Here is a 27539-nt window from a genome sequence, read left to right as displayed (position 1 = left end):
CACTGTCATCTCTGCCTGACCTCCTCCCACTGTCATCTCTGCCTGACCTCCACCCACTGTCATCTCTGCCTGACCTCCTCCCACTGTCATCTCTGCCTGACCTCCACCCACTGTCATCTCTGCTTGACCTCCACCCACTGTCATCTCTGCCTGACCTCCTCCTACTGTCATCTCTGCCTGACCTCCACCCACTGTCATCTCTGCCTGACCTCCTCCTACTGTCATCTCTGCCTGACCTCCACCCACTGTCATCTCTGCCTGACCTCCACCCACTGTCATCTCTGCCTGACCTCCTCCTACTGTCATCTCTGCCTGACCTCCACCCACTGTCATCTCTGTAATACTGTAAGACAAAATAAAGCCTGACTGAAATGCCATTGAATACACTGCAAATTGAGTTGTTTAAAAATATATAAAATAACCTTGAAGATTATGGAGAAACATCTCCCCTCCACCGGCTCCTCTGTGTTCTTCCTCAGACCCTCCGATTGACGGCCAGCACGCACCGCCGAGATGTCCTTAATGGAGACTGTAGAGGAGAGGAGACAAGAGGAGAGGCAGGGGGCGGGTTTATGGTCTACAACAGGATCGCTCAGACTATATTGTAAAGCAACTTTGAATACCAAAGAACCAGTGTTGAATACCAAAGAACCCGTGTTGAATACCAAAGAACCAGTGTTGCCCAACCCAATCCAATCTTGACTACTGCAACTCACTACTCTCCGGCATCAACTCAAGCTCCCTCCATAAGCTGCCAATGGTTCAGAACTCTGCAGCCCGACTCCTCACCCACATTAAGTCCTGGCAGCACATCACCCCTGTCAAATCAAATCAAATTGTATTTGTCACATGCGCCGAATACAACAGGTATAGACTTCACCGTGAAATTGCCCAGACCTCCCCCAGCAGGGATTACAACATCCTCTTTCTGATCTACAAAACCCTTCACCACCTTGCCACCCTCCCCCCTTACCTCTCTACTCCACTACCAACTACACTCTATTCCACAACAGCAGGCCACCTTGTCATCCTCAGGTTGAAGCTCTAGAGTTTCAGCGAAAGGGCCTTCTCCAGGGTTGATCAAGAGTTTCAGCGACAGGGCCTTCTCCAGGGTTGCTCCAGAGTTTCAACGACAGGGCCTTCTCCAGGGTTTCTCCAGAATTTCAGCGACAGGGCCTTCTCCAGAGTTTCAGCGACAGGGTCTTCTCCAGGGTTGATCAACAGTTTCAGCGACAAGGCCTACTCCAGGGTTTCTCCAGAATTTCAGCGACAGGGCCTTCTCCAGAGTTTCAGCGACAGGGCCTTCTCCAGGGTTTCTCCAGAATTTCAGTGACCGGGCCTTCTCCAGAGTTTCAGCGACAGGGTCTTCTCCAGGGTTGATCAAGAGTTTCAGCGACAGGGTCTTCTCCAGGGTTACTCCAGAGTTTCAGCGACAGGACCTTCTCCAGAGTTTCAGCGACAGGCCTTCTCCAGAGTTTTCAGCGACAGGGCCTTCTCCAGAGTTTCAGTGACAGGGTCTTCTCCAGGGTTGATCCTAGGCTCTAGAACTCGCTCCCCTCATCTTTCTGTCCCTCCTAAAACCCTAACTCTTTGACACCCCCCCCCCCACACAAGCAATGCAATACACTACAAAAGACACTCCTCTCTCCTCCATACTGAGCACCACCTAACCTCAACCCTTAACCTACCCTTACCCTAAACAGGGTCTGTATTCTAACCCCAATCCCACCCCTTACCCTAAACCCGGGTCTGTTATTCTAACCCCATCCTGCCCCTTACCCTAAACCGGGTCTGTATTCTAACCCCAGACCCGCCCATTACCCTAAACCGGGTCTGTATGTTAATCCCAACCCTCTCCTCTCCATATACTGATACATCACACTCTTTCCCTTCCTTGACCCACCCCTCTCCCTCTCCATTTATACTGACTACCTCACACTCTTTCCCTTCCATTGACCCACCCCTCTCCTCTCCATATACTGATACATTGCACACTCTTTCCCTTCCTTGAACAACCCTGCTGCATCTCACTGCCATAGACTGATACATCACACTCTTTCCCTTCCTTGACCCAACCCTCTCCTCTCCATATACTGATACATCACACGTCTTTCCCTTCCTTGACCCCACCCCTCTCTCTCCATATACTGATACATCCACCTCTTTCCCTTCTTTGACCCACCCTCTCCTCTCCATATACTGATACAGTCACACCTCTTTCCCTTCCGTGACCCAACCCTCTCCTCTCCATATACTGATACATCACACTCTTTCCCTTCCTTGACCCACCCCTCTCCTCTCCATATACTGATATCATCACACTCTTTCCCGTCCTTGACCCACCCCCTCTCCTCTCCATATACTGATACATCACACTCTTTCCCTTCCTTGAACCCACCCCTCTCCTCTCCATATACGGATACATCACACTCTTTTCCCTTCCTTGACCCACCCCTCTCCCTAGCCATATACTGATACATCACACTCTTTCCCTTCTTTGTGACCCAACCCTCTCCTCTCCATATACTGAGACATCACACTCTTTCCCTTCTTTGACCCAACCCTCTCCTCTCCATATACTGATACATCACACTCTTTCCCTTCCTTGACCCACCCCTCTCCTCTCCATATACTGATACATCACACTCTTTCCCTTCCTTGACCCACCCCTATCCTCTCCATATACTGATACATCACACTCTTTCCCTTCCTTGACCCACCCTCTCCTCTCCATATACTGATACATCACACTCTTTCCCTTCCTTGACCCACCCCTCTCCTCTCCATATACTGATACATCACACTCTTTCCCTTCCTTGATCCACCCCTCTCTCTCATATACTGATACATCACACTCTTTCCCTTCCTTGACCCACCCCTCTCCTCTCCATATACTGATACATCTTTCCCTTCCTTCCCCCACCTCCTCTCCATATACTGATACATCACACTCTTCCCTTCCTTGACCCACCCTCTCCTCTCCATATACTGATACATCACACTCTTTTCCTTCACCCACCCCTCCTCTCCATATACTGATACATCACACTTTCCCTTCCTTGACCCAACCCTATCCTCTCCTTATACTGATACATCACACTCTTCCCCTTCCTTGACCCTCTCCTCTCCATATACTGATACATCACACTCTTTCCCTTCCTTGACCCACCCCTCTCCTCTCCATATACTGATACATCACACTCTTTCCCTTCCTTGACCCAACCCTCTCCTCTCCATATACTGATACATCACACTCTTTCCCTTCCTTTGAACCCAACCCTCTCCTCTCCATATACTGATACATCACACTCTTTCCCTTCCTTGACCCACCCCTCTCCCTCTCCATATACTGATACATCACACTCTTTCCCTTCCTTGACCCACCCTCTCCTCTCCATATACTGATACATCACACTCTTTCCCTTCCTTGACCCACCCTTTCCTCTCCATATACTGATACATCACACTCTTTCCCTTCCTTGACCCACCCCTCTCCTCTCCATTACTGATACATCACACTCTTTCCCTTCTTTGACCCACCCCTCTCCTCTCCATATACTGATACTCACACTCTTTTCCCTTCCTTGACCACTCCCTCTCCTCTCCATATACTGATACATCACACTCTTCCCTTCCTTGACCCAACCCTCTCCTCTCCATATACTGATACATCACACTCTTTCCCTTCCTTGACCCACCCCTCTCCTCTCCATATACTGATACATCACACTCTTTCCCTTCCTTGACCCACCCCTCTCCTCTCCATATACTGATACATCACACTCTTTCCCTTCCTTGACCCAACCCTCTCCTCTCCATATACTGATACATCACACTCTTTCCCTTCTTGACCCAACCCTCTCCTCTCCATTACTGATACATCACACTCTTTCCCTCCTTGACCCCCTCTCCTCTCCATATAGATAACATCACACTCTTTCCCTTCCTTGACCCACCCTCTCCTCTCATATACTGATACATCACACTCTTTCCCTTCCTTGACCCACCCCTCTCCTCTCCATATACTGATACATCACACTCTTTCCCTTCCTTGACCCACCCCTCTCCTCTCCATATACTGATACATCACACTCTTTCCCTTCCTTGACCCAACCCTCTCCTCTCCATATACTGATACATCACACTCTTTCCCTTCCTTGACCCACCCCTCTCCTCATCCATATACTGATACATCACACTCTTTCCCTTCCTTGACCCACCCCTCTCCTCTCCATATACTGATACATCACACTCTTTCCCTTCTTTGACCCAACCCTCTCCTCTCCATATACTGATACATCACACTCTTTCCCTTCCTTGACCCACCCCTCTCCTCTCCATATACTGATGACATCACACTCTTTCCGCTTCCTTGACCCACCCCTCTCCTCTCCATATACTGATACATCACACTCGTTGTCCCTTCCTTGACCCAACCCTCTCCTCTCCATATACTGATACATCACACTCTTTCCCTTCCTTTGACCCAACCCTCTTCCTCTCCATATACTGATACATCACACTCTTTCCCTGTCCTTGACCCACCCCTCTCCTCTCCATATACTGATACATCACACTCTTTTCCCTTCTTTGACCCAACCCCTTCCTCTCCATATACTGATACATCACACTCTTTCCTTCCTTGGACCCACCCCTTCCTCTCCATATACTGATACTCACACTCTTGTTCCCTTCCTTGACCCACCCCTCTCCTCTCCATATACTGATACATCACACTCTTTCCCTTCTTTGACCCACCCTCTTCCTCTCCATAATACTGATACATCACACTCTTTCCCTTCCTTGACCCACCCTCTCCTCTCCATATACTGATACATCACACTCTTTCCCTTCCTTGACCCAACCCTCTCCTCTCCATATACTGATACATCACACTCTTCCCTTCTTGACCCACCCTCTCCTCTCCATATACTGATACATCACACTCTTTCCCTTCCTTGACCCACCCCTCTCCTCTCCATATACTGATACATCACACTCTTTCCCTTCCTTGACCCACCCCTCTCCTCTCCATATACTGATACATCACACTCTTTCCCTTCCTTGACCCACCCCTCTCCTCTCCATATACTGATACATCACACTCTTTCCCTTCCTTGACCCACCCCTCTCCTCTCCATATACTGATACATCACACTCTTTCCCTTCCTTGACCCACCCCTCTCCTCTCCATATACTGATACATCACACTCTTTCCCTTCCTTGACCCACCCTCTCCTCTCCATATACGATACATCACACTTTCCCTTCCTTGACCCACCCCTCTCCTCTCCATATACTGATACATCACACTCTTTCCCTTCCTTGACCCAACCCTCTCCTCTCCATATACTGATACATCACACTCTTTCCCTTCCTTGACCCACCCCTCTCCTCTCCATATACTGATACATCACACTCTTTCCCTTCCTTGACCCACCCCTCTCCTCTCCATATACTGATACATCACACTCTTTCCCTTCCTTGACCCAACCCTCTCCTCTCCATATACTGATACATCACACTCTTTCCCTTCCTTGACCCAACCCTCTCCTCTCCATATACTGATACATCACACTCTTTCCCTTCCTTGACCCACCCCTCTCCTCTCCATATACTGATACATCACACTCTTTCCCTTCTTTGACCCAACCCTCTCCTCTCCATATACTGATACATCACACTCTTTCCCTTCCTTTGACCCACCCCTCTCCTCTCCATATACTGATACATCACACTCTTTCCCTTCCTTGACCCACCCCTCTCCTCTCCATATACTGATACATCACACTCTTTCCCTTCCTTGACCCACCCCTCTCCTCTCCATATACTGATACATCACACTCTTTCCCTTCCTTGACCCACCCTCTCCTCTCCATATACTGATACATCACACTCTTTCCCTTCCTTGACCCACCCCTCTCCTCTCCATATACTGATACAATCACACTCTTTCCCTTCTTGACCCACCCTCTCCTCTCCATATACTGATACATCACACTCTTTCCCTTCCTTGACCCACCCTCTCCTCTCCATATACTGATACATCACACTCTTTCCCTTCCTTGACCCACCCCTCTCCTCTCCATATACTGATACATCACACTCTTTCCCTTCCTTGACCCACCCCTCTCCTCTCCATATACTGATACATCACACTCTTTCCCTTCCTTGACCCACCCTCTCCTCTCCATATACTGATACATCACACTCTTTCCCTTCTTTGACCCAACCCCTCTCCTCTCCATATACTGATACATCACACTCTTTCCCTTCCTTGACCCACCCCTCTCCTCTCCATATACTGATACATCACACTCTTTCCCTTCTTTGACCCAACCCTCTCCTCTCCATATACTGATACATCACACTCTTTCCCTTCCTTGAACCCACCCTCTCCTCTCCATATACTGATACATCACACTCTTTCCCTTCCTTGACCCAACCCTCTCCTCTCCATATACTGATACATCACACTCTTTCCCTTCCTTGACCCACACCTCTCCTCTCCATATACTGATACATCACACTCTTTCCCTTCCTTGACCCACCCCTTCTCCTCTCCATATACTGATACATCCACACTCTTTTCCCTTCCTTGACCCAACCCTCTCCTCTCCATATACTGATACATCACACTGACCACCCCTCTCCTCTCCATATACTGATACATCACACTCTTTCCCTTCCTTGACCCAACCCTCTCCTCTCCATATACTGATACATCACACTCTTTCCCTTCCTTGACCCAACCCTCTCCTCTCCATATACTGATACATCACACTCTTTCCCTTCCTTGACCCACCCCTCTCCTCTCCATATACTGATACATCACACTCTTTCCCTTCCTTGACCCACCCCTCTCCTCTCCATATACTGATACATCACACTCTTTCCCTTCCTTGACCCAACCCTCTCCTCTCCATATACTGATACTCACACTCTTTCCCTTCCTTGACCCAACCCCTCTCCTCTCCATATACTGATACATCACACTCTTTCCCTTCCTTGACCCACCCCTCTCCTCTCCATATACTGATACATCACACTCTTTCCCTTCTTGACCCACCCTCTCCTCTCCATATACTGATACATCACACTCTTTCCCTTCCTTGACCCAACCCTCCCTCTCCATATACTGATACATCACACTCTTTCCCTTCCTTTGACCCAACCCTCTCCTCTCCATATACTGATACATCACACTCTTTCCCTTCCTTGACCCAACCCCTCTCTCTCCATATACTGATACATCACACTCTTCCCTTCCTTGACCAACCCTCTCCTCTCCATATACTGATACATTCACACACTTCCCTTGACCACCCTCTCCTCTCCATATACTGATACATCACACTCTTTCCCTTCCTTGACCCACCCCTCTCCTCTCCATATACTGATACATCACACTCTTTCCCTTCCTTGACCCACCCCTCTCCTCTCCATATACTGATACATCACACTCTTTCCCTTCCTTGACCCAACCCCTCTCCTCTCTATATACTGATACATCACACTCTTTCCCTTCCTTGACCCACCCCTCTCCTCTCCATATACTGATACATCACACTCTTTCCCTTCCTTGACCCACCCCTCTCCTCTCCATATACTGATACATCACACTCTTTCCTTCCTTGACCCACCCTCTCCTCTCCATATACTGATACATCACACTCTTCCCTTCCTGACCCACCCCTCTCCTCTCCATATACTGATACATCACACTCTTTCCCTTCCTTGACCCACCCCTCTCCTCTCCATTATACTGATACATCACACTCTTTCCCTTCCTTGACCCACCCCTCTCCTCTCCATATACTGATACATCACACTCTTTCCCTTCCTTGACCCACCCCTCTCCTCTCCATATACTGATACATCACACTCTTTCCCTTCCTTGACCCACCCCTCTCCTCTCCATATACTGATACATCACACTCTTTCCCTTCCTTGACCCACCCCTCTCCTCTCCATATACTGATACATCACACTCTTTCCCTTCCTTGACCCACCCTCTCCTCTCCATATACTGATACATCACACTCTTTCCCTTCCTTGACCCACCCCTCTCCTCTCCATATACTGATACATCACACTCTTTCCCTTCCTTGACCCACCCCTCTCCTCTCCATATACTGATACATCACACTCTTTCCCTTCCTTGACCCACCCTCTCCTCTCCATATACTGATACATCACACTCTTTCCCTTCCTTGACCCACCCCTCTCCTCTCCATATACTGATACATCACACTCTTCCCTTCTTGACCCAACCCTCTCCTCTCCATATACTGATACATCACACTCTTCCCTCTTGACCCACCCTTCCTCTCCATATACTGATACATCACACTCTTTCCCTTCCTTGACCCCACCCCTCTCCTCTCCATATACTGATACATCACACTCTTTCCCTTCCTTGACCCACCCCTCTCCTCTCCATATACTGATACATCACACTCTTTCCCTTCCTTGACCCAACCCTCTCCTCTCCATATACTGATACATCACACTCTTTCCCTTCCTTGACCCAACCCTCTCCTCTCCATATACTGATACATCACACTCTTTCCCTTCCTTGACCCACCCCTCTCCTCTCCATATACTGATACATCACACTCTTTCCCTTCCTTGACCCACCCCTCTCCTCTCCATATACTGATACATCACACTCTTTCCCTTCTTGACCCAACCCTCTCCTCTCCATATACTGATACATCACACTCTTTCCCTTCTTTGACCCACACCCTCTCCTCTCCATATACTGATACATCACACTCTTTCCCTTCCTTGACCCACCCCTCTCCTCTCCATATACTGATACATCACACTCTTTCTCCCTTCCTTGACCCAACCCTCTCCTCTCCATATACTGATACATCACACTCTTTCCCTTCCTTGACCCAACCCTCTCCTCTCCATATACTGATACATCACACTCTTTCCCTTCTTTGACCCAACCCTCTCCTCTCCATATACTGATACATCACACTCTTTCCCTTCCTTGACCCACCCCTCTCCTCTCCATATACTGATACATCACACTCTTCCCTTCCTTGACCCAACCCTCTCCTCTCCATATACTGATACATCACACTCTTTCCCTTCCTTGACCCACCCCTCTCCTCTCCATATACTGATACATCACACTCTTTCCCTTCCTTGACCCACCCCTCTCCTCTCCATATACTGATACATCACACTCTTTCCCTTCCTTGACCCACCCCTCTCCTCTCCATATACTGATACATCACACTCTTTCCCTTCCTTGACCCACCCCTCTCCTCTCCATATACTGATACATCACACTCTTTCCCTTCCTTGACCCACCCCTCTCCTCTCCATATACTGATACATCACACTCTTTCCCTTCCTTGACCCACCCCTCTCCTCTCCATATACTGATACATCACACTCTTTCCCTTCCTTGACCCAACCCTCTCCTCTCCATATACTGATACATCACCTCTTTCCCTCCTTGACCCACCCCTCTCTCTCCATATACTGATACATCACACTCTTTCCCTTGCCTTGACCCACCCCTCTCCTCTCCATATACTGATACATCACACTCTTTCCCTTCCTTGACCCACCCCTCTCCTCTCCATATACTGATACATCACACTCTTTCCCTTCCTTGACCCACCCCTCTCCTCTCCATATACTGATACATCACACTCTTTCCCTTCCTTGACCCAACCCTCTCCTCTCCATATACTGATACATCACACTCTTTCCCTTCCTTGACCCACCCCTCTCCTCTCCATATACTGATACATCACACTCTTTCCCTTCCTTGACCCACCCCTCTCCTCTCCATATACTGATACATCACACTCTTCCCTTCCTTGACCACCCCTCTCCTCTCCATATACTGATACATCACACTCTTTCCCTTCCTTTGACCCACCCTCTCCTCTCCATATACTGATACATCACACTCTTTCCCTTCCTTGACCCACCCCTCTCCTCTCCATATACTGATACATCACACTCTTTCCCTTCCTTGACCCAACCCTCTCCTCTCCATATACTGATACATCACACTCTTTCCCTCCTTGACCCACCCTCTCCTCTCCATATACTGATACATCACACTCTTTCCCTTCCTTGACCCACCCCTCTCCTCTCCATATACTGATACATCACACTCTTTCCCTTCCTTGACCCACCCCTCTCCTCTCCATATACTGATACATCACACTCTTTCCCTTCCTTGACCCAACCCTCTCCTCTCCATATACTGATACATCACACTCTTTCCCTTCTTGACCCAACCCTCTCCTCTCCATATACTGATACATCACACTCTTTCCCTTCCTTGACCCACCCCTCTCCTCTCCATATACTGATACATCACACTCTTTCCCTTCCTTGACCCAACCCTCTCCTCTCCATATACTGATACATCACACTCTTTCCCTTCCTTGACCCACCCCTCTCCTCTCCATATACTGATACATCACACTCTTTCCCTTCCTTGACCCACCCCTCTCCTCTCCATATACTGATACATCACACTCTTTCCCTTCCTTGACCCAACCCTCTCCTCTCCATATACTGATACATCACACTCTTTCCCTTCTTTGACCCAACCCTCTCCTCTCCATATACTGATACATCACACTCTTTCCCTTCCTTGACCCACCCCTCTCCTCTCCATATACTGATACATCACAACTCTTTTGGCCCTTCCTTGACCCAACCCCTCTCCTCTCTCCATATACTGATACAGCACACTCTTCCCTTCCATTGACCACACCCCTCTCCTCTCCAATATCTGGATACATCACAACACTCTTTCCCTTCCTTGACCCACCCCTCTCCTCTCCATATACTGATTAACCTCAGCAGCTCTTTCCCTGCCTTGACCCAAGCCCCCTCTCCTTCTCAATAGACTTGATACATCACACTCTTTCCTCCATTCCTTGACCCACCCCGCGCCTCTCCATATACTGGATACATCACACTCTTTCCCTTTCCTTGACCCACCCCTCTCCTCTCCATATACTGATACATCACACTCTTTCCCTTCCTTGACCCACCCTCTCCTCTCCATAATAACTGGATACATCACACTCTTTCCCTTCCTTGACCCAACCCTCTCCTCTCCATATACTGATACATCACACTCTTTCCCTTCTTTGACCCAACCCTCTCCTCATCCATATACTGATACATCACACTCTTCCCTTCCCTTGGACCCACCCCCTCTCCTCTCCATATACTGATACATCACACTCTTTCCCTTCTTTGACCCAGACCCCTCTCCTGCTCCATGATACTGATACGATCACACCTTTCCCTTCCTTGACCCACCCCGCCTCCTCTCCATATACTGGATACATCACGACTCTTCCCTTCCTTGAACCCAAACCCTCTCCTCTCATATAACTGATACATCACCACTCTTGCCCTTCCTTCCCCTTGACCCAACCCTCTCCTCTCCATATACTGATACATCACACTCCTTTCCCTTCCTTGACCCACCCCTCTCCTCTCCATATACTGAATACATCACCACTCTTTCCCTTCCTTGACCCAACCCCTCTTCCTCTCCATATAAACTGATAACGATCACCTCTTCCCTTCTTTACCCAACCCTCTTCCTCTCCACTCAGTACCTGATACATCACCACTCTTTCCCTTCCTTGACCCACCCCGCATCTCCTCTCCACTATACTGATACACACACTCTTCCCTATCCTTGACCCAGACCCTCTCCTCTCCATATACTGATACATCACACTCTTTCCCTTCCTTGACCCAACCCTCTCCTCTCCATATACTGATACATCACACTCTTTCCCTTCCTTGACCCACCCTCTCCTCTCCATATACTGATACATCACACTCTTTCCCTTCCTTGACCCACCCCTCTCCTCTCCATATACTGATACATCACACTCTTTCCCTTCCTTGACCCACCCCTCTCCTCTCCATATACTGATACATCACACTCTTTCCCTTCTTGACCCAACCCCTCTCCTCTCCATATACTGATACATCACACTCTTTCCCTCTTGACCAACCCTCTCCTCTCCATATACTGATACATCACACTCTTTCCCTTCTTTGACCCAACCCCTCTCCTCTCCATATACTGATACATCACACTCTTTCCCTTCCTTGACCCACCCCTCTCCTCTCCATATACTGATACATCACACTCTTTCCCTTCCTTGACCCAACCCTCTCTCCTCTCCATATACTGATACATCACACTCTTTCCCTTCCTTGACCCACCCCTCTCCTCTCCATATACTGATACATCACACCTTTCCCTTCCTGTGACCCACCCCTCCTCCTCTCCATATACTGATACATCACACTCTTTCCCTTCCTTGACCCAACCTCTCCGCTCCATAGACTGAGACATCACACTCTTCTCCCTTCCTTTGACCCAACCCTCTCCTCTCCATATACTGATACATCACACACCTCTGTCCATTCCATTGCACCCACCCCTCTCCTCTCCATATACTGATACATCACACCTCTTTCCCTTCCTGACCCACCCCTCTCCCTCTCCATATACTGATACATCACACTCTTTCCCTTCCTTGGACCCACCCCTCTCCTCTCCATATACTGATACATACACCCCGCTCCTCTCCATACTACCACTCTTTCCCTTCCTGACCCACCCCTCTCCTCTCCATATACTGATACATCACACTCTTTCCCTTCTTGACCCACCCCTCTCCTCTCCATATACTGATACATCACACGCTCTTTCCCTTCCTTGACCCACCCCTCTCCTCTCCATATACTGATACATCACACTCTTTCCCTTCCTTGACCCACCCCTCTCCTCTCCATATACTGATACATCACACTCTTTCCCTTCCTTGACCCCACCCCTCTCCTCTCCATATACTGATACATCACACTCTTTCCCTTCCTTGACCCACCCCTCTCCTCTCCATATACTGATACATCACACTCTTTCCCTTCCTTGACCCACCCTCTCCTCTCCATATACTGATACATCACACTCTTTCCCTTCCTTGACCCACCCCTCTCCTCTCCATATACTGATACATCACACTCTTTCCCTTCCTTGACCCACCCCTCTCCTCTCCATATACTGATACATCACACTCTTTCCCTTCCTTGACCCACCCCTCTCCTCTCCATATACTGATACATCACACTCTTTCCCTTCCTTGACCCACCCCTCTCCTCTCCATATACTGATACATCACACTCTTTCCCTTCCTGACCCAACCCTCTCCTCTCCATATACTGATACATCACACTCTTTCCCTTCTTTGACCCAACCCTCTCCTCTCCATATACTGATACATCACACTCTTTCCCTTCCTTGACCCACCCCTCTCCTCTCCATATACTGATACATCACACTCTTTCCCTTCCTTGACCCAACCCTCTCCTCTCCATATACTGATACATCACACTCTTTCCCTTCCTTGACCCACCCCTCTCCTCTCCATATACTGATACATCACACTCTTTCCCTTCCTTGACCCCACCCCTCTCCTCTCCATATACTGATACATCACACTCTTTCCCTTCCTTGACCCAACCCTCTCCTCTCCATATACTGTACATCACACTCTTTCCCTTCTTTGACCCAACCCTCTCCTCTCCATATACTGATACATCACACTCTTTCCCTTCCTTGACCCACCCCTCTCCTCTCCATATACTGATACATCACACTCTTCCCTTCCTTGACCCAACCCTCTCCTCTCCATATACTGATACATCACACTCTTTCCCTTCCTTGACCCACCCCTCTCCTCTCCATATACTGATACATCACACTCTTTCCCTTCCTTGACCCACCCCTCTCCTCTCCATATACTGATACATCACACTCTTTCCCTTCCTTGACCCAACCCTCTCCTCTCTATATACTGATACATCACACTCTTTCCCTTCCTTACCCCACCCCTCTCCTCTCCATTATACTGATACATCACACTCTTTCCCTTCCTTGACCCACCCCTCTCCTCTCCATATACTGATACATCACACTCTTTCCCTTCCTTGACCCACCCCTCTCCTCTCCATATACTGATACATCACACTCTTTCCCTTCCTTGACCCACCCCTCTCCTCTCCATATACTGATACATCACACTCTTCCTTCCTTGACCCACCCCTCTCCTCCATACTGATACATCACACTCTTCCCTCCTGCCCACCCCTCTCCTCTCATATACTGATACATCACACTCTTTCCCTTCCTTGACCCACCCCTCTCCTCTCCATATACTGATACATCACACTCTTTCCCTTCCTTGACCCACCCCTCTCCTCTCCATATGTACTGCATACATCACACTCTTTCCCTTCCTTGACCCACCCCTCTCCTCTCCATATACTGATACATCACATCTTTCCCTTCCCTTGACCACCCCTCTCCTCTCCATATACTGGATACATCACACTCTTCCCTTCCTTGACCCAACCCTCTCCTCTCCATATACTGATACATCACACTCTTTCCCTTCTTTGACCCAACCCTCTCCTCTCCATATTACTGATACATCACACTCTTTCCCTTCCTTGACCCACCCCTTCTCCTCTCCATATACTGATACATCACACTCTTTCCCTTCTTTGACCCAACCCTCTCCTCTCCATATACTGATACATCACACTCTTTCCCTTCCTTGACCCACCCCTCTCCTCTCCATATACTGATACATCACCACTCTTTCCCTCCTTGACCCAACCCTCTCCTCTCCATTATACTGATACATCACACTCTTTCCCTTCCTTGACCCACCCCTCTCCTCTCCATATACTGATACATCACACTCTTTCCCTTCCTTGACCCACCCCCTCTCCTCTCCATATACTGATACATCACACTCTTTCCCTTCCTTGACCCAACCTCTCCTCTCCATATACTGATACATCACACTCTTTCCCTTCTTTGACCCAACCCTCTCCTCTCCATATACTGATACATCACACTCTTTCCCTTCCTTGACCCACCCCTCTCCTCTCCATATACTGATACATCACACTCTTTCCCTTCCTTGACCCACCCCTCTCCTCTCCATATACTGATACATCACACTCTTCATCACACTCTTCATCACACCCTTTTTTCATGTTTTTTATATTTTTAAATAACTTTTGTTCCATTAAAAATTATTATGATTAAAGCACTCCATAAATCCCATGTATAATTATTATGATTAAAGCACTCCATAAATCCCATGTATAATTATTATGATTAAAGCACTCCATAAATCCCATGTATAATTATTATGATTAAAGCACTCCATAAATCCCATGTATAATTATTATGATTAAAGCACTCCATAAATCCCATGTATAATTATTATGATTAAAGCACTCACATAGAAAAAGGGCAATGAAATATCATTTGAATCAACAGGAAGTGACATAGGAAACGTGCAAAAGACAGTTAAGGTTTGGCGTTCCCTAGAACCAGGAATTACTTTATACTAGTTCTGCGTTGATTGACTACTACCATGGGAAGTTGTTTTGTGTGTACTTTACATACTAATTGTCTGAGGCTTTTGTTTCCGTAGTCTTCTGTGTATGTTCTGCATTCAAGTGAACTTTGCTTTGTGTCATAAAATATAATAGACTATAAAAATACTCATAAACCAGCTCTGGAAATTTCCACTCAAGATTACAGAATTGACAACAACAAAAAAAAAACACACCATTTCAAAAGTATATAAAGATCAAATACAAAAAAAAAGATTTAGGCCCTTGAACCCCCTTAGGCTACCTTGGAAACCCCTTAGGCCCTTGAAACCCCTTAGGCCCTTGAAACCCCTTAGGCCCTTGAAACCCCTTAGGCCCTTGAAACCCCTTAGGCCCTTGAAACCCCTTAGGCCCTTGAAACCCCTTAGGCCCTTGAAACCCCTTAGGCCCTTGAAACCCCTTAGGCCCTTGAAACCCCTTAGGCCCTTGAAACCCCTTAGGCCCTTGAAACCCCAAAATGCCTTCAAATTCTTTCTTTATCTCCTTTTTTTGTAAAAAAAAACACACAAAAAAACTGCTTATCCAATGAAAACACTAATTTCTCTCTGACTTAAGAGACCTGTCTGTGCTAAGAGTGACTAAGAAAGCCATAAACTCCTGTCACCATAGTTATTATCAAACTCTCAGTGGTGACAGACTTTTATGGTCTCAGACTTTTATGGTCTGTGAACCTAAAGATTTAACCCATAAAAAGGTGACATCATGAAGCTGAATAAAATATCAAATCATGTCAAGTAGCAGTATTAAGTATTATAGTATACGTATTTAAATCTAGCGGCCTAAATAAAATAAATAAAAAACTATCCACATTTTTCGTTCATCTAAATTAATGCCAGATTAGATACCTGTACATATTGCAGTAATTACCATAACAGAAAAATATAATCGTTTTTTATCTGAGAGACCTGAGTGTAAAGGTAGAGGAGACTGGATTCTAAAACATTCCCTACCCTAACCACTCCTGTAGATCTTAGAGGACTAGGTTTTATTTGACCTATATTTAACTAGGCAAATCAGGTAAGGACAAATTCTTATTTACAATGACGGCCTACCCCGGCCAGAGCCTAACCTGGGCGACGCTGGGCTAATTGTGCGCCGCCCTATGGGACTCCCAATCACGGCCAGCTGTGGTACAGCCTGGAATTTAACGAGGGTCTGTAGTGACACCTCTAGCACTGAGATGCAGTGCCTTAGACCGCTGCACCACTCGGGAGATAGGTTTCACCTTAAGGTAATTACAGGGACTGTGTGTGGAATGGGCTTGGTCAATCCCTCAGCTCTTCTGATAGAGTAACTCAGTCGTAGATGTGGCCAATTACATATAGTTAGCCTTCCTGAGAACTAACTGAGAACTACCTCAGCCTCAGGGCTCAGGGCTCAGGGAGATAAGGACCTACCTGGCTGCCAAAGGTGTGGCTGTGAGACAGACAATGACAAGGCCATGCACTGCATCACTGGTGCACTGACTAATTGACCATCTCTGACTCTAGCCGTAGTAGGACTCCCATTGTTCACCAGCAGGGGTTAAATAGGGGAGGGGTTGTAGAGTTAGAAAGTAATAAAGGAAAATATATATTTTTTAAATATATGTATATGTATGTATGTATGTATGTATGTATGTATGTATGTACCAGTCAAAAGTTTGGACACAACTACTCATTCCAGTGTTTATCTTTATTTGTACTATTTTCTACCTTGTAGAATAATAGTAAAGACATTTAAACTATGAAATAACACATATGGAATCATGTAGTAACTAACCAAAAAAGGTGCATATTTTATATTTGAGATTCTTCAAGGTAGTCACCCTTTGCCTTGATGACAGCTTTGCACACTCTTGGCATTCTCACAACCAGCTTCATGAGGTAGTCACCTGGAATGCATTTCAATTAACAGGTGTGCCTTGATAAAAGTTCATTTGTGGAATTTATTTTGTTCGTAATGTAATGCGTTTGAGCCAATCAGTTGTGTTGTGACAAGGTAGGGGTGGTATATAGAAGATAGCCCTATTGGGTAAAAGACCAAGTCCATGTTATGGCAAGAACAGCTCAATTAAGCAAAGAGAAATGACAGTCCATCATTACTTTAAGACATGAAGGTCAGTCAATACGGAACATTTCAAGAACTTTGAAAATTTCTTCAAGTGCAGTCGCAAAAACCATCAAGCGTTATTTTGAAATAGCTTTGGGGGTGCTTTGCTGGTGACACTGTCAGTGATTTATTTAGAATTCAAGGCACACTTAACCAGCATGGCAACCACAGCATTCTGCAGCAATACGCCATCCCATCTGGTAGGCACTTAGTGGGACTATCATTTGTTTTTCAACAGGACAATGACCCAACACACCTCCAGGCTGTGTAAGGGCTACTTGACCAAGGAGAGTGATGGAGTGCTGCATCTGATGACCTGGCCTCCACAATCACCCTACCTCAACCCAATTGAGATGGTTGGGGATTAGTTGGACCGCAGAGTGAAGGAAAAGCAGCCAACAAGTTCTCAGCATATGTGGGAACTCCTTCAAGACTGTTGGAAAAGCAGTCCAGGTAAAGCTGGTTGAGAGAATGCCAAGAGTGTGCAAAGCTGTCATCAAGGCAACGGGTGGCTACTTTGAAGAATCTAAAATCTAAAATCTATTTTGATTTGTTTAACACTTTTTTGGTTACTACATGACTCCATATGTTTTAATGTATTCACTTGTAGATATAGTAAAAATAAAAAATAAAACACCTTGAATGAGTAGGTGTGTCCAAACTTTTGACTGGTACTGTATATATATATATATATATATATATATATATTTTGCAAAACATAGATGTGGGGGATTGGAAGTGATGCAGACAATTACATTGATGGAAGCTACAATCTATCTGCAATATTAAAGCTGATCTACCCCCCACCCTCCAAAAAAAGTTTTTCTTTAAATCAACTCTAAGTGTTCCCCCTGAGATGAAACCCTGTTTTTTTATCTCCTAAATCCACCCTTATCTCCCAATGGACATCATAGAAGAACATTGAAAACAGAACAAAGAGCCAACAAACTCCTATCCACCACACCCCAACACTAGAGACAGACGGTCGGGGAGATGGACAGTCATACACACATGTGGATGGATAGCTCCATGGTGGTTTTCACGGACAGCACTCACAGGTCTGGTTGAACTTGAAGGTCTTCTTGGACTCATGCCACATGGTCTGGCAGTCCTCCTGTAGCTTGTAGAAGCGGGTCTTCTTCCAGGAGGAAGATCTCACCTTCAGAAGGTCTCCACCCACCAGCAGGAACTGGAGGTCTGTGTCCCCCTCCATACCTGAGGACGGGAGAGACAGAGTGTCAGGAGGATAGTAGCTACTGTATAGGCAATAAAGGCAGGTTATTATTGGAGGTTCACGTCTCCCTCAGGAGGGAAAGATATAAAATACAGACTATCAAGACAATAAAGTGATGCTGTAAGAAGAAGACTTAGCTGGATCAATAAAAAAATATATAAAGAAATAATGGAGCCTATAAGGGACAGATCGAAATGAACTGGGTGAGAGGGGTGGTCCAAAATAAGGGAAGGTTGACCACAAGGGAGGGTAGGGTGGTTTTATTGGCCACAAGGGAGGGTAGGGTGGTTTTTATTAGCCATAGGGGAGGGGAAGGTGGTTTTTATTGGCCATAGGGAAGGGAGGGTGGTTTTTATTGGCCACAGGGGAGGGTGGTTTTTATTGGGCACAGGGGAGGGGAGGGTGGTTTTTATTGGCCACAGATGAGGGAGGGTGGTTTTTATTGGCCACAGGGGAGGGGAATGTGTTTTTTATTGGCATGGGGGAGGGGAAGGTGGTTTTTATTGGCACAGGGGAGGGGAAGCCACATGTGAGGGAGGGTGGTTTTTGTTGGCCACAAGGGAGGGTAGGGTGGTTTTTATTGGCCACAGGGGAGGGGAGGGTGGTTTTTATTGGCCACAGGGGAGGGGAAGGTGGTTTTTATTGGCCACAGGGGAGGGGAATGTGTTTTTTATTGGCATGGGGGAGGGGAATGCGTTTTTTATTGGCACGGGGGAGGGGAAGCCACATGTGAGGGAGGGTGGTTTTTGTTGGCCACAGGGGAGTGAGGGTGGTTTTTATTGGCCACAGGGGAGGGTGGTTTTTATTGGCTATAGGGGAGGCAGGGTGGTTTTTAATGGCCACAGGGGAGGGAGGGTGGTTTTTATTGGCCACAGGGGAGGGAGGGTGGTTTTTATTGGCCACAGGGGAGGGAGGGTGGTTTTTATTGGCCACAGGGGAGGGAGGGTGGTTTTTATTGGCCACAGGGGAGGGAGGGTGGTTTTTATTGGCCACAGGGGAGGGAGGGTGGTTTTTGTTGGCCACAGGGGAGGGAGGGTGGTTTTTATTGGCCACAGGGGAGGGAGGGTGGTTTTTATTGGCCACAGGGGAGGGAAGGTGGTTTTTATTGGCCACAGGGGAGGGTTTATTTTCATCAAACATAAATGTTTACGTTCAAATGCCTCTCCTGTGAAGTAGTTACGTGCGTGATAAGCTTAGTTTCCTGAAACAAGTCACATATGGGGGGGGGGGGGGGGCTTGCCTGTTTTGCATGTTATTTTGCCATTACTATGTGTCACATATCAGTTTTCAAACTATGTAAAAAAATATACACTACCGTTCAAAAGTTTGGGGTCACTTAGAAAGTTCTTTGTTTTTGAAAGAAAAGCAGATTTTTTTTGGTCCATTAAAATAACATCAAATTGATCAGAAATACAGTGTAGACATTGTTAATGTTGTAATGGCCTGTAACGATTGTCTGTGGTGGAAGAAGGTGAGGACCAAAGCGCAGTGTGGTAAGTGTTCATGTTTTTTATCAAATAACTGAACAAAACAACAAACGACAAACGAACAGTCCCGTAAGGTGAATGAAAAAACACTAAACAGGAAATAAACACCCACAACTCAAAAGTGAAACCAGGCTGCCTAAGTATGATTCTCAATCAGGGACAACCAGGCTACCTAAGTATGATTCTCAATCAGGGACAACCAGGCTACCTAAGTATGATTCTCAATCAGGGACAACGATTGACAGCTGCCTCTGATTGAGAACCATACCAGGCCGAATTATAGAAAATCCCAAATTATAGAAAAACAAACATAGACAACCCACCCAACTCACGCCCTGACCATGCTGAAACAAAGACATAATAAAAGAACTAAGGTCAGAACGTGACATGGCCATTGTATCTGGAAACGGCAGATCTTTTTATTCTTGCAATATCTACATAGGCGTACAGAGGCCCATTATCAGCAACCATCACTCCTGTGTTCCAATGTTGTAAAGCACCATAAATCCAGAGAAAGCCAGACTTTGATGACAAAATTTACTTACGAGGGACCGCCGCCCCACCTTCCTGTTCAAGTAAGCACAGCACAACAAGGTGAGTCCAAAAATGTGAGGAACAGACAAATATTGAAGGGGAAATCATCAAAGTGAAGGGGTCCAACTGAGTCTAATATTGCGCTGATCCGTGTAATGATGGTGTAACGTCTCCTTCCATCTCACACTCTCAAACACCTGAACGCAGCTCACTCTCCAGATCCCAATCACCTGAATTCTGATCACCTGTTCACACATCTGTATGTCATTATTGACCTTCTGCCTGCCCCTGGACCCAGCTACCTGCCTCCTCCTGTGTATGACCTTCTGCCTGCCCCTGGACCCAGCTACCTGCCTCCTCCTGTGTATGACCTTCTGCCTGCCCCTGGACCCAGCTACCTGCCTCCTCCTGTGTATGACCTTCTGCCTGCCCCTGGACCCAGCTACCTGCCGCCTCCTGTGGTCCTTTACAAATAAACACCTGCTGCGCCCTACGCTTGAAACCAGCTCTCTGTCTCCCATCGTGTTCATTACAGATGGTGACAGGTGTGCGTAATGATGGGTAGCCTGCGGGGGAGCGGAAGCAGGCGTGACAGAAATGTTAAATGATTTATAGTTCTATTTTTTGATACATTTAAAACCAAATACTTTTATTAAAGTAGTATTTACTGGATGACTTTCCCTTCTACTTGAGTCCTTTTCTTTTAAGGTATCTTTAACTTTGACTCAAGTATGATAATTGGGTACTTTTTCCACCACTGCTATTTGCTTGGCTAGTTATAGCCTAATGTTAGCTAGCTAACATTGAACCTGGTTGGTTAGCTACCTGCAGATTCATACAGGGTAGTATTGTCGTGAGTTGGGATTATGGTTCATTGTTTAACTAGCTAGCTAGCTACATATCTACGGGACATGTGGAGGTATCCATTTCAATAGCATGTCACTGCGACAACTGTTGATAGACATAGCTGGTAAATTCGCTATTGGCTATCTACTTCGATTTCAGACCACGAGTAAGATAGTCTAGCTAGCTTCATTTTCAGATATGACATGTTTCTAATTTTGCCATAAAGTATTTTCATTTCAAGTGAGTGTGTACTGTTAGCTAGCTAGCTGAATGGGTGTAGACAAAGAGCTCTCCAGTAGATGGCAAAAACCAAAAGGCCATTTTCTCAAAGGTGAGGTTACAAGTTGATCAACTTTCAAAGCAGAATTATTTTCCCATTGTTCCTCAAATGCAGTGTATAATATACCATGTTGTAGCTCTGTGTCTCTGCTTTTATTCAACATAAACAATTAAAATAAACACAATTTCAAATTTTGCTACATAAGACTGAATCAAGGTGGTCGGTCACATATGTATTATTTTCGACTGACAAATCAAATCAAATCAAATCCATCAATCAATCCAAACATGTGCAGCAGCCAATTGATGAATGGAAAGAGGCCAACTGTTACAAAACACCAACATGTTTGATGAACTCCTGATATTGTCAAGACCAGTCTTTGATATTGGTAAGGAGGTATTCTCTGTTTGTCAACATTGACATAGTCTGTTTATTGTGGTGTTGAAAACACAAACCATGATTTTGAAGTGCCTTATGTTTCTAAGCTTTGTTTATTGGTTGTGTGGTGTATTGGAATAGTAACCTGTTGGTGGAGAATTCGTTGCATATATTTTATATAATTATAAATATGGCATCAAAATGTAGAAAATCTGATTTCCCCCTAGCTGATCGTTGTCTGCAGGCGGCTCTGATTGTAGAGTAATGAAACAGGCAGGGAGAGTGAGCTCGTCTGTGGTGGTCGGTGAACCCTTAACCTTCTGGCCTTGAGCCCTGTGTGGCATCAACTGTGCCACAAAAGCATGCTGAAGTGGCAAAGTCGTTATATAAACATTTATAAACATTGCTGGGGCAGCAGGTAGTCTAGTGGTTAGAGCGTTGGGCCAGTAACCTGAAAGGTTGCTAAGATCAAATCCCCAAGCTGACAAGGTAAAGGTTCTAGGTCCTCATTGGGTTAACACCCAATGTTCCTAGGTCATCATTGTAAAACATAATTTGTTCTTAACTGACTTGCCTAGTTAAATAAACACAAGGTTGCTGTACTTCCTTTTGGTCGTAAGCATGATTTTGGTTTAATTCTATACAGTACAAGGGGAGGGTCATGTGATAATATTTCATGTTGGGGGGGGGGGTGTAATGTGTATTTTTACTCATGACACCTTGAGTTGGACCAGTCTGTCCCCTAACCTCATTCAAAATGGTTATAGTGAGCTTCCAGTGTTCAGATCTTCACGTTTTTAGTTGCTTTAGGTTTGTTTAAGTTACTCCACATCATGGCCCCCAGACACACCAGATTTAACTAAATAGATATAATTGTCACTGATGTTGACCGTTTGTATATTCTGGGGCACGAAATAAAGCATTTGTCATTTATTAATAATGTACTCCAACCATAATATGTGTAATATAGGTCCTTATAAACCATTTATTAATAATGTACTCCAACCATAATATGTGTAATATAGGTCCTTATAAACCATTTATTAATAATGTACTCCAACCATAATATGTGTAATATAGGTCCTTATAAACCATTTATTAATAATGTACTCCAACCATAATATGTGTAATATAGGTCCTTATAAACCATTTATTAATAATGTACTCCAACCATAATATGTGTAATATAGGTCCTTATAAACCATTTATTAATAATGTACTCCAACCATAATATGTGTAATATAGGTCCTTATAAACCATTTATTAATAATGTACTCCAACCATAATATGTGTAATATAGGTCCTTATAAACCATTTATTAATAATGTACTCCAACCATAATATGTGTAATATAGGTCCTTATAAACCATTTATTAATAATGTACTCCAACCATAATATGTGTAATATAGGTCCTTATAAACCATTTATTAATAATGTACTCCAACCATAATATGTGTAATATAGGTCCTTATAAACCATTTATTAATAATGTACTCCAACCATAATATGTGTAATATAGGTCCTTATAAACCATTTATTAATAATGTACTCCAACCATAATATGTGTAATATAGGTCCTTATAAACCATTTATTAATAATGTACTCCAACCATAATATGTGTAATATAGGTCCTTATAAACCATTTATTAATAATGTACTCCAACCATAATATGTGTAATATAGGTCCTTATAAACCATTTATTAATAATGTACTCCAACCATAATATGTGTAATATAGGTCCTTATAAACCATTTATTAATAATGTACTCCAACCATAATATGTGTAATATAGGTCCTTATAAACCATTTATTAATAATGTACTCCAACCATAATATGTGTAATATAGGTCCTTATAAACCATTTATTAATAATGTACTCCAACCATAATATGTGTAATATAGGTCCTTATAAACCATTTATTAATAATGTACTCCAACCATAATATGTGTAATATAGGTCCTTATAAACCATTTATTAATAATGTACTCCAACCATAATATGTGTAATATAGGTCCTTATAAACCATTTATTAATAATGTACTCCAACCATAATATGTGTAATATAGGTCCTTATAAACCATTTATTAATAATGTACTCCAACCATAATATGTGTAATATAGGTCCTTATAAACCATTTATTAATAATGTACTCCAACCATAATATGTGTAATATAGGTCCTTATAAACCATTTATTAATAATGTACTCCAACCATAATATGTGTAATATAGGTCCTTATAAACCATTTATTAATAATGTACTCCAACCATAATATGTGTAATATAGGTCCTTATAAACCATTTATTAATAATGTACTCCAACCATAATATGTGTAATATAGGTCCTTATAAAACCATTTACTAATCATTAGTTATAAAGCATTTTTGTGTGGCCTCGTCAAAAGCGTGAGCTATATAATCGTATTAAATACTTTAGCGACCCTGGTGTATAATCGCGGGTATCGACTTCCGCCACTTGAGCTTGTTTTGTAATGTATTACTTAAACATAACAGCCTTGACGAATCCATCAAAAAATATGAGAAAAAACCCCACAAATCTTGCTTCAGTGTAATGAAACAGGCAAAGAGTGCGGCCCGAGCCCTCAACCATCTGGTCCATAGCCACGCGAAAATCGACTGTGCCACAAAACCATGCTTCAGTGGCAGAGTCGATATCCGCACATATACACCAGGGTCGCTACAATACTATATAACTGTAGGGAGTATGGAAAGAGTACTATTGAATTTAGATAGTGTAGGGATAGTGCTTTTGAATGTTAGATACTCTGAGCCTTTTTACGTGATAGAAAGACTTAAAAAGGTGTCAATAGTGAAAGTCGTGCCAGCTGATCCCAGGTACTACTGCCTCCATATAGGCATTGGAAGTGCTATGCCTATTAGGTGACCTAGTGATCATGTGTCACAGTATATGTTGGCTACAGTCGCAGGTAGAAACAGCTGTCAAATGGTTGACACAACATCTTACAATATCACAGGTGTTCCCGTGGGTTAGATAAGTAAACTTACCCAACAGTTTCACATTTAAACGCGTAACCTTCTTGCTTTTTTCATTATGAAGTAATTCCTCGGATCTGGTGCGTTTGGGCTGCCTTTGTATACATTGCATTGTGACTTCAATTCCTTTCAAATAGTATCCGTTGTTACAAATAGTATCCGTTGTTACAAAACAAAAGTGTCTTGTCAGCGAGAATACTATTCGTGCTTGGCGTTTTGAAAGGATCTTTCTTAAAGGGCGTGTACTACTCAAGGGTAAAAGTTCACTAATCATTTTACAGTCAACTCCACTCCTCAGTAAAGCGATAGGCAAATGCTGGTTACGGTAAGGAGAAAGCATCTGTTACGTGTTTTCGCGGTTTCACTGCGTGTACAGTACACTATCATAAAAAAAAAAAAACACAATAAAAAAATGCCACTGTGTTACTGTCCTGATGCTGGCTGCATATGCTATTAGATGGTTATGCTCGGTTTAAATCAGCATAATTTTAACCAAAGTGTCTAGTATACTAAGTAGCCCTATGCCATCATTCATAAGGACAGTGGCTATTGGACAGATGTTTATGATCAATATCATGAATGATGGCGTACTATTTATAGGAGTCATACTATAAGAGATGGCATCTGCCAAATGTGATTATTTTCATTATGGATAGCCTGCCTTACCTTACCTTACTTTGCCTGAGACAGAGGTACTTGGATGATATTGATAATAAGACTAGATTGCCCTCTTGCGGTGAGATTCTAGAAGACATTGTGTGCAGGGCCGGTTCCAGGCATTTGCGGAATCAGTTGGGTCTCAATTTACCAGTTAGATTTGCAGCAGTAAAATATTTTGCCGCGAGGTGGGGGCCTCCCAAACAAATTTCACGTTGGGCCCCCAAAAGGCTAGATTGTATGAAAAGGATATAACCGCCATCATTGCAGGGTATTTCGTCATCTCCTTACAATTATGAAATGTCTTACTGTTTTGTTGTGCAAAATGAAGTTATAACCCTGCCAGCAGCTACTGTAAACCTCATACCATTGAATGGGGAATATTGGTGAGTATCATATGGAAACCAGAAAGTGAGCCACATAATGATTCAGACTGAGACAAACAAGATTTAGGCTAGATATTTAGCTAGAAGAGGATTGGTTCGCTTCACTCTCAACTGCCTGCCATTTCCTAGCTCAAGCTGAATTCAAAATGGCCCACTAACCACTATCCCATAGCCACTATCCTGTACTAGGGATGTGTCAAACGGACCATTTTTCTTAACGTTTAAAATGCCATTTTTTTCTCTCGGTTTTCCGCTAAAACGATAAGAACAATTCATAAAATGTCACGTTAATTACAATGAAGAACATATTACGTATGTTTGACCGCAGGAGCCGGGAAATTAAGTTATCTAACGTTAATTCCACCCCGTACTGACATAGAACGCAGCTACAGTAACATGTCTATAGCGACAATTGATAACTTTTCAGACAATAATAAATGTTTTTAAAAAGTGTCTGTACTTTTTCAGACAGTAGAATTCTGCTCCGGGGTCAAAATGTTATGTATTTATTTCCTGACAACAATAAACGTCGCTGATTGATGTGCTGCTATGTTTTTTTAATGCAGTTTTTTTATTGTATGGTAGCTAGATGTGTTTTATTTATACTAAATGTCTTGGTAAATCACGGTATTTGACAAACATTAAAGTGCTGTTTTAGGAGAGTGGTATGCGCGCAGCAGTTTGAGGTTGCCGAGTGATGGATTTGAATCCCGCTTCATGAAAGGCATTCCTTAGTGTAGCCTACAAAACCGTAGTGTAGCCTACACTCACAGACAAACAAAGATGCCGTAGCCGAGGCGCTTTCAAGGGGCCACATCCCAATATGTTTGAAAGCGTAATCAATACAAGGTACCGGTAACCTTCTTTAATTTCACATGAGGCCAAAACGAAGAGTAGGCTACCATGTGTGCACACAAGACTGGCCCTAAAAGACATTGGTGCCATGAATAGGCTAGGATATTCTACACGCAACAGACCGAAGACTGAACACACACTATAAACCCTATAAAACTATCTATCCCATAGCTGCTATCCTATAACTGCTGTCCAATAGCTGCTATCCTATAACTGCTGTCCAATAGCCGCTGTCCTATAGCCGCTGTCCAATAGCAGCTGTCCTATAGCCG

At 44.6% G+C, this 27539-nt stretch overlaps 1 protein-coding gene across 2 annotated transcripts in view; it reads right to left on the bottom strand.

Annotated features, from left to right (window-relative positions):
- Positions 1 to 25607, bottom strand: part of LOC109874794 (1-phosphatidylinositol 4,5-bisphosphate phosphodiesterase delta-1) — a 48939-nt gene extending 23332 nt beyond the window's left edge. The window contains exons 1-3 of one of the 2 annotated variants that reach the window (XM_031809870.1): positions 25382 to 25607; positions 18649 to 18807; positions 423 to 529 (exon numbers count right to left, since the gene is read on the bottom strand). In XM_031809870.1, the coding sequence (XP_031665730.1) occupies positions 423 to 529; positions 18649 to 18807; positions 25382 to 25481 (366 nt within the window). In that variant the 5' untranslated portion in view covers positions 25482 to 25607. Of the gene's footprint in view, positions 1 to 422; positions 530 to 716; positions 816 to 18648; positions 18808 to 25381 lie in introns of those variants that run through there. The other variant, XM_031809871.1, reaches the window with a different exon arrangement.
- Between the last annotated feature and the right edge of the window lie 1932 nt (positions 25608 to 27539).

Source organism: Oncorhynchus kisutch, linkage group LG30 (genome assembly GCF_002021735.2).
Source record: "Oncorhynchus kisutch isolate 150728-3 linkage group LG30, Okis_V2, whole genome shotgun sequence".
Lineage (NCBI taxonomy): Eukaryota > Metazoa > Chordata > Actinopteri > Salmoniformes > Salmonidae > Oncorhynchus > Oncorhynchus kisutch.
The sequence above is the reverse complement of the archived record's forward strand: the minus strand, read 5'-3'. Positions and strand labels throughout refer to the sequence as shown.